General features: G+C 34.7%; 1 protein-coding gene across 1 annotated transcript; it reads right to left on the bottom strand.

Annotated features, from left to right (window-relative positions):
* Positions 1-1,197: 1,197 nt before the first annotated feature.
* On the bottom strand, positions 1,198-7,444 carry LOC132755160 (uncharacterized). The gene is made up of 5 exons (XM_060745966.1): positions 6,656-7,444; positions 5,398-5,470; positions 3,867-4,034; positions 2,779-2,915; positions 1,198-1,693 (listed from the first exon to the last, which is right to left on the bottom strand). The coding sequence occupies exons 1-5, from the start codon at positions 6,986-6,988 to the stop codon at positions 1,553-1,555; spliced, it is 852 nt and encodes a 283-aa protein (XP_060601949.1). The 5' UTR covers positions 6,989-7,444; the 3' UTR covers positions 1,198-1,552.
* Between the last annotated feature and the right edge of the window lie 1,808 nt (positions 7,445-9,252).

Below are 9,252 nucleotides of genomic sequence, written 5' to 3'. Positions count from 1 at the left end.
TTCAAGGTTTTGTTCTTTCGCGTTGTCGTCATCGAACTTTTTCGCGTTTTCGTGTTTTCGCGTTTTCGTTTGCAGGGCGCCGACACGAAGTAACGACGAAACGATAAAATCAGGGCGCCAAAACGAGAATTTATATTTTTGTCGTCATTTCATTGTTTCGTGTTGTCGCCAAGACGAAGTAACGACATGGCAGAAATCAGCCACCATAGATATGTCATTTAGTCCAAATATTTCGGAAACTCGAAATAAGCTTGAAATAAATTAACAACTGTAGCCGCCACGCTGCTATTATAAATGTTACCCCTAACTTACTTGCTACAAGTCATTTACACAGAAATTGATTTCTTTTATAGGAAGTTGATATTTACTATATTTTATTTATTATTTATCGTTTTTGCCCATCAGAATTAATTTAGAGTTTAATTAATATGACACCAAGCCTTATCACGAAAATGGCTGACTAACAAATTGATATTCGAAACATCTGCTATATTTAGAAATACATTTAAATTGTCTTGTTTTTATAGTGATTAGCTTTGAATAATTTAGTGTGGTAGAATTCATAAAACATGAAACAAATACATTTACGCTGCTACATTACAATTAAAATGACACTTGGTAAGATCATATGATTGCACAGTGATGCATCTACGGCCCTCTTGAACTTCATCGAAAATAAGTCAGTACTGAGTATTTAAGCAGAACTCTGTTAACATCTTCAGAACGCTGAAACCAACTTTGTCGATTTTGAAAACAAAGTACGTTTGACCCCAAGGTGATATATTACACCGCTCAATTTAATAGAAATAGTTAGGCAGTATCTTTAGGCCGATTTTTATTTTATCATGAACATTTTCCAGTCAATCGCTATTATAAACTCAAACTTTTGAAATATATAGTCGACTCAACTTGATAACGAAAAAAAAAATATAAAAAAAAATAATGTCACTTTAAAGTTCTGTCGTGTAAATGAATGAAAAGTAAGTCTATTTACACGTTCAATTCGGATCACCTTTCCGATAAATCTTAATCAGCCCAGAGAGCAACACAATAAAATGAAAAAAGGAATGCGGTAATTTTGCCTTGTGACTCTGCATTTGATAACAAGGTACTTTAAGTTATAACCAAACTTTGGCGGAAATGATCGGAAGTTGCAAGTGTTAACAAAACAGGAAAACATAAAAGCCACATGTTACAAACAAACATTTTTTTTTGTATAAATACAAATACCACATTGACCACATATAAGTTAACATATAATACAAAACTAAAACTTAGCCAATGATATTTCCCTTTTTACATTCGAAGGAAAGAAGTTGACACATTTGATTAAAAAATGTATGGAAACTTGAAATTTATTTATGAGTTTGGTGTTTCCATTTACACTTCAATTCCATTGTAACGTTAACCATTCTGTCACTTTTGCACCATGTCTTTGAAATATCCGTAGAATAAACACTTTGATAGAAGTATTGTGCAATAAATCTTTATTTGACGTTAATGAGTTTAATAGTGTTTCTGTTTTCTTACTTAGTCTGTTTACATAACACTGTTAGTTATGCATGTACAAAGAGCCTCGCCATTTGCCTCCGCATATTTCACTTTGATTCCCCTTACATGGCGTGTTACATTCATGTTCCGGTTGTCGAGGGTAGTCTTTAAGCGTGTCACCACAGAAACACGCATAGCCGGCCTTTAAACAAGTAAATCAAATCTGATCAATTAACATAAATAGCAATTCATGAATAAATTATTTTTAAAAGGTATTAAGCAGTATCTTATGAAATATTCTAATACAATTTAGAAATCATGGTGAATTTATATTATTTCGATAATGTTATGGTCGTTCCTGAAAAGTAGTGTAATATAGAATTTAACACATATTAAAACTGTGTGTAAACAGAATAAGATGTTCCGAATCAAAATATTATGGTGCTATTTTATTAGGTTTTTTAACCTTTTCGCAATAATATTGTGCAATTACTATTCGCTCTTAAGGGAATATATAAAACATATTTCTTTCATACAGGAATATTTGAATTGTTATTTTTCAAAATTCAAACACAAATTTTGTGAATTACATGAATTACATGCATGTAAACTTGCAGGCAGCAGAAATATATCTTTATACACTTTCACCAATGATTTTGACGTGATTTTCTACAGCAATTTAATCAACAACAGATATGTGAAATTGAACCTATTGTTTGATTATTTGTACAGTTGTTGCTCTCTATGTATCGTATGAACTTTAGAGAATAAACTCATGGCTTGACCTCGCCAATACCAGATTTAATGTATGGTTAGGTTGCTGGTTGCCTAGTAAATTTGAGTTGGACTCACTCACTCACTCACTCACTCACTCACTCACTCACCAACTCACTCACTCACTCACTCACTCACTCACTCACTCACTCACCAACTCACTCACTAACTCACTCACTCACTTACTCTTCTCACTAACTCACTCACTCACTTACTCTTTCTTTCATTCATTCATTCATTCATTCATTCATTCATTCATTCATTCATTCATTCATTCATTCATTCATTTATTTATTTATTAATTAATTTATTCATTCATTCATTCATTCATTCATTCATTCATTCATTCATTCATTCATTCATTCATTATTCAATAACTCCCATACAAAACACTATTTAGATAACAGAAACTTAGTTATAGCTGGTCTTATTGACCTGTCAATTATGAAAACATTATATCACACCTTCGTTAAATATAACGGAAACAACCGTTCATATATATTCAAAAATTACCTCTGTTAATGAATATTTATGATCATATTCAATACACATCCTGACACACATGTCTGTTGTCAATAATGGCGGCCTAATATCGCGTTCATCTAGAATCCGGTCTTCTCGATCTTCAAAGCAACCCATGTATTCGTAATCTGTAATCAAAATATATCTATATTAATATATATTGATCCTTCATCATAACGTTGAGGACACTGAGAAAAAATGTATTAATTCAAGAGTTCAAAGAAATATGATAAAAGATAAAAGAACAAATACTTGGCATTGCCAACATACTGACGCACACGTTCGCACTAATTTCCCTTGTTCTCCATGTAATACATGTATATGATTAACTTATTTCTTTGTTTTTATTTCACACTTTATAAAATGTAACCTAAAATGAACTTCCAGCAATTGGGTCACGTGATCTTTGAATACAAATAATCATTGGATCCATTCTTTTTCAATTAAGCCTCGTTTTTATTTCCCGAGTCTTAAATCCGTAAACACCATCTTGCCTCGTTTTTATTTAATTCCAAAATATCCACATCAAATTCATCACATCCACATCATACTCGAAGTAAATGTATATTTAATATTAAATAAATAAACACACACGCACACACGCATGCACGAACGCACACACGCACGCACGTACGCAATAGTACGTGCCACCATTTGTTCAGTACGAAAATAGCATATGAACACGTGCAGCTTGACAGGCTCAAAACTATTTAATTCAAATTGTGTTGGAAGATAAAAACTTATAAACCTCAAGTCAAACCCGTCCCTGGAACTAATCAGTACTTAATAATGATTGTCAAGTTTTGCTCCGACCAGAATTAAAACGCAATTTTATTTCATGCCCAAAATGGTATTTTCAAAAATTTTACTTACGAAAAAAAAAATAACCACCCGATAATCCTTTTAAAGCGAGGTAAAACACAAAATTAAAATTTATATTTAGCAGCAAAGTCAATTCTCCATTAAATATAATGCCATTGTGCCATAAATGAAACTGAATTCGGTATGTTGAAGCTGATAAAGGAATACATGTACAAACATTTGTCTCTTAAATAAAATAAAAAATGTAAAATAGTTACTTGGAATGCAATTGGGATAGTGTGACCATGACCCATTATTCTGACAGATCGAGTGCGTCTTTCCTGACACTTCCTTGAAATATTTGTGACACGTGATTTCTACACGTGAACCAACTGCTTTCATATTGCCTTGAATAGCACCATCCTTAATATCTAGAGCAGCGCAAACTAAAAATAGCAAAAAATAAAGACATGCAAACGTTTTCATAGCAATATCAATAATTTAAATAGCATACACTTTTACAATAATCATTATGTACATGATAAATAATTACATGTATTTAGAATTTTGTTGAAACCATATATGACGTAAAGTACACGGACATATCATCAAGAATGAAATGTTTAAAAAAAATCTTTTAAATATCAAGATAAGCATGATTGTAGATCTTTTACCACAGCGTATTAAACCCTGATTGTTATTTAATTACTAAATTTTGAAGACAAAAATTGCAAATCTATGAACATGATTACCGAAGTTTTACATGAAAAGACTCAATCAAACACAGCTCGCAACATTTTTACATTTGTCATTTTGGGCGTTCTATAGGGATTCTTAATTTTGCAATCATAGTCTGCATGGTTGTTGATGAATTGATAGTAATTTCTTCAATTTTTAACCTCGGGTTCGAGTGAACTGAGTGCAATCAGCTACGTTATAATACTGGACAATACATCTACTTGGTTATATGTAAGACATTCCAATCTGTGACAACAGACGGTGTTGGTTCCTTTTCTTGCATATTAAATATAAATCATTTTTGGAAAGAAATTACGGGAACTTATATTTTCATGCCGCACCCTTTTCTTATATCAGCGTATGAATTTCCAACTTCATTCATAACCGTAACGGTTATGAATGAAGTTACGATTATGAATGAAGTTGGAAATTCATACGCTGCTATAAGAAAAAAGTGTTACATGAAAATGTAAGTTATATCATGAAAAAGAACCAGACACCGGCTGTCGTCACAGATGGGAATACCTGGCTCTCGGGTAACATTGTAGCGGAAAATCGAGCTAGATATTCCTGTCTGTACCTGCAGCCGGTGTAATATTCATATAAGACCCATTAAACCTCGAAGGTACAAATAATTTTATTGTACTAAAGCTGTCCTGTTAAGTTTTCACAGAGTTATTGGTCATAAAACTGATCATTTGCTTCTTTTTGCATTTTGGCAATTAGTACAGTTATAGTGGTATGTTGAATGGAAGTTAAAATGCCACTTTATTTACACCTTGCTTTCTATATCACAAATTAGCACATTCAGCGCTATTTTCAATTCTTCTTCGCATGATAACCATATTACATGCTTTAAATCTATTACTACAATACAATATTATGAAACGCATGCCTGCACTTTAAATGGACAATAGATAATAAAACTGAATATTCATGAGGCTTAATGAACCTTTAAAGATGATATTTTGATTTCCCTTCAACGAATCATAAAGAGGTTACACAATATGTAAAAAATATCGATGACAATAGTTTAATACTTATGGAAATATTAGCTGTATTTAAACTTACATTTTGAGTCACAAAGATTAGTTCCACAGTTTCCATCCCCACAAGTTTGACATACGTCAGTAGAGGACTTCAACTGCAAATGTATCTAATATTAGCTTTACGTTTCGTTCTTATTACAAATTAAATGTTTCTAATCTAGTAAAAATATTCTAGTTTAGTAAAAATAACAAATGATGAGAATTTACTTAATATAATGGAACTTCAATTCTCAGTTAAGGAAACTGTTCAAAATTAATGTCTGAGATGCAATAAGCCTAATTCACACGGAAACCGAATGGGATTATCATTTGCCAACAATGTAGAACCAGTCTAGTTCTTGCACTCTGACCAAGTACCACAGCCAGGAAAACGGCCAGGTACCACGGCCAAGTACCACAGTCAAGTACCACAGCCAGGTAATGTACCACGGCCAGGTACCAAGGCCAGATACCACGGTAATGTACCACGGCCAAGTGCCATAGCCAGGTACTATGTTAATGTACCACAGCCAAGTACCATAGCCAGGTACCACAGTAATGTACCACGGCCAAGTACCATAGCCAGGTACCACGGTAATGTACCACGGCCAAGTACCAAGGCCAGATACCACGAACAGGTACCATAGTCAGGTGCCACAATCAAGTACAACAACCAGATACCACAACCAGGAACCAGCCAAGTCCCACAACCAGGTACCACGGTCATGTACCACAACCAGGTACCACGGTCATGTACCTCGGACAGGTACCACGGCTAAGTACCAAAACTAGATAGCACGGTCATGTACCACAGCCAGGTTCCACAGCCAGGTTCCACGACCAGGTACCACGCCCAAGTACCACGGCCAGGTACCACGACCAGGTACTACAGCCAGGTATCAGACCAGGTACTACAGCCAGGTACCCACGGCCATGTACCACAACAAGGTACCAAAGCCAGATACCACAACCAGATACCACGGTCATGTACCACAACCAGGGACCACGGCCAGGTACCACGGGCAGGTACCACAACCAACCAGGTACAAAGGGCAGGTACCACGGGCAGGTACCACAACCAGATACCAAGGCCAGGTAACACGGCCAGGTACCACAGCTAAGTACCACAACCAGGATCCCACAACCAGATACCACAACCAGGTACCACGGCCCGGTACAACAACCAGGTACCACGGCCAGGTACCACACCGTTCTTTACTAACTCACTAGGTTTTTATTGCAATCTTCCCATAATTGGTATTTAATTAACAAAAAAAATTATGATTCTTAACTTCATTCACCTCTTCATTATGTATATCTGATCTTTTTATATATAAACAAGATTCACCGGAACGAGCCACGCGCGTTTCGTGCAGAATTGAGTGCAGTTCACATAGTTTATAAAGCCGTTTGTAGTTGACAGCTGAACATTTTGGAAGTATCGCACATTCCTCCACACATTGTTTGACAGAGATTCCGTTGATGATATATAAAGTAGTATCAGAAGATAAACATGTATGATGACTCGTTATCCTATAATGTACTAAAGCATTTTCTCCATATATTGTAAGTAAATAATCAGACACATAGAACAGAATTGTAAAAATATATGAAATTATATCCTTTTTTGCCATTTTCGGAATCACTCACAGCACCGAAGTCGAATGCTATTTGAAAGACTTGACTGATATGCTTTATTATTTTACTCTGCTGTTGTTAATAATTCATATATCTAAGCGTGTCGACATTGAGTTACAAACTGGCTTACCAAACATGTAAAGTCTATAGCCATGCATTTGGGAGAATGTCAATAAACATAATCAAATACAAATAAGCTATATTTTTTCAAGAATGTTAAATATACCCATATATTAAGATTCAATAGTTACAATATTTGTTTTGTGACGTAACTTTGTTAATAAACTCATATTTCATTTAACATCTTCTACAAATAGAATTGTAGTAAAAGAGATCAAACATGCATTGTATCAAACAAGACCGACTGGAATTGTTCCCGCTCTGAGAATAAAATTCCCGAGTGTCGTCCTTAATTGTTTTCGCAAAAGTGCGCAAAGTTTGTCTAAACAATGACAACTTACGCCAAATTAATTATTTATTGCTTCAGATATATACTCAGCACGTTTTTTGTTCAATAAAAAAAAAATCAGTAGACATCTAGTAAAGCAAGTCATTGTTGAAATTCAACAATCCCAAACATCAATAATATTACGTTCTTGATTTGAGCCGCGTCACGACAAAACAAACGTAATGCGTTTGCGACCAGCATGTATCCAGACCAGCCTGCGCATCCGCGCAGTTTGATCAGGATCAATGCTGTTCGCTAACAAACCCTATAACAAGTAGAGAAACTGATAGCGAACAGCATGGATCCTGATCAGACTGCGCGGATGCGCAGGCTGGTCTGGATCCATGCTGGTCGCAAACCCACTATGTTGGTTTTGTCATGACGCGGCTCATTTGATGTTGATTAATGTTATTTAGCATTTTTAATTTGCTATAGATGTTATAACGATGATTATATTTGAAGATCAGTCAGTTAAAGTTTCTCAATTCTCATATTATTATCAAAAATAATTTAATGAAGACGTGCGTAAACAATGTAATGAAATAGACTTGTATTCGGCCATTTGAATGACCCAATACCAGAGAATGGTTAATGAAACTATTATGTTAAAGTGACTACAGGACTGTATTAGACTTAAGATAGGTCTGTTAATTTAAATCCTTAGAACCGAACTTGTTGGCGGAATCATCATTAATTTGATTGATATTGCATTTGTCACAATGGAACATAATATATATCAGATGAACAGTAATGCATTGAATGACCACAAAGAACCGTTAATATACATAGTATCGTTACTCTTTAATGTATGTAACTTAGCCGCGTCACGACAAAACCAACACAGTGGGTCTGCGACCAGCATGGATCCAGACCAGCCTACGCATCCGCACAGTCTGATCAGGATTCATGCTGTTCGCTATCATATTCTCTACTTGTAAAAGGATTGGTAAGCGAACAGCATGGATCCTGATCAGACTGCGCGGATGCGCAGGCTGGTCTGGATCCATGCTGGTCGCAGACCCATTACGTTTGTTTTGTCGTGACGCGGCTCAGTTTATCATTTCCTAAACGGATTTATTGCTCTGGTGTTCAATTCATTGGCTAAAATTCATGTCAATATTAATTCTAAGGGACGCCATCTTTTGGTTGAAGGACTGAGTTATTGTAAGGATGAAAGTTAGACGTTGATGTTGTACTTAAATATTTAATGTATACATCTGTGTGTATATAAATGTAAGACATCCAATAGGATATTAAATAATTATTTTCATATAATAATAACAACGACATATTTTTGATGTAAGCAATTATATTACATGATATTTGTGGTAACTGGGTATGACCCAACATGAGTACAGGTGCCAATGTCTACATGTAGAACAAAAGTGAACAAAAATAACAAAATACAAGAAAAAGGAAACCAATATACAGCTATCCATGCATATTTTTCAGTCGGAACACCTCGGCTATTAATTATAATATTCTTCTCTGAGTTTCGATAAGATGTGATTGATTTTTTTTATCTGCTTTGTCCTATATACCATACCATGCTGTGAATTATCACAAGCGGCATTTTACAAACTTTGCATTAATGTTAAGGAATGTAGTAGTATAGGAATGGATGTATAACACCGCATCCAGTGATCATTATATCAAATAATCAAATTTATAATTCATTTAATCAATATGTTAAAAAATAAAAATAGTGATTTCGTGATGAAATGATTAATTCATAAACTTTATGGTAAACTGTCTATATCTGTTTTTCCTATTAACGATTGCTACAGCTTTCATGATAGATGTCTGTTCTCT

Source organism: Ruditapes philippinarum, unplaced genomic scaffold, assembly GCF_026571515.1.
Source record: "Ruditapes philippinarum isolate M1 unplaced genomic scaffold, ASM2657151v2 ctg2780_1_1_1_1, whole genome shotgun sequence".
NCBI classification, from domain to species: Eukaryota; Metazoa; Mollusca; class Bivalvia; order Venerida; family Veneridae; genus Ruditapes; species Ruditapes philippinarum.
The sequence above is the reverse complement of the archived record's forward strand: the minus strand, read 5'-3'. Positions and strand labels throughout refer to the sequence as shown.

What these genes read in the sequence shown, in the direction of transcription:
- LOC132755160 (XM_060745966.1), bottom strand. Translation starts at nt 6,988, where the DNA reads ATGGCAAAAAAGGATATAATTTCATATATTTTTACAATTCTGTTCTAT. An exon ending in CAGATATACATAATGAAGAG is followed by an intron (nt 5,471 to 6,655) that starts GTGAATGAAGTT and finishes ATACATTTGCAG; the next exon opens with TTGAAGTCCTCTACTGACGT. An exon ending in ATAAATATTCATTAACAGAG is followed by an intron (nt 1,694 to 2,778) that starts GTAATTTTTGAA and finishes ACTTGTTTAAAG; the next exon opens with GCCGGCTATGCGTGTTTCTG.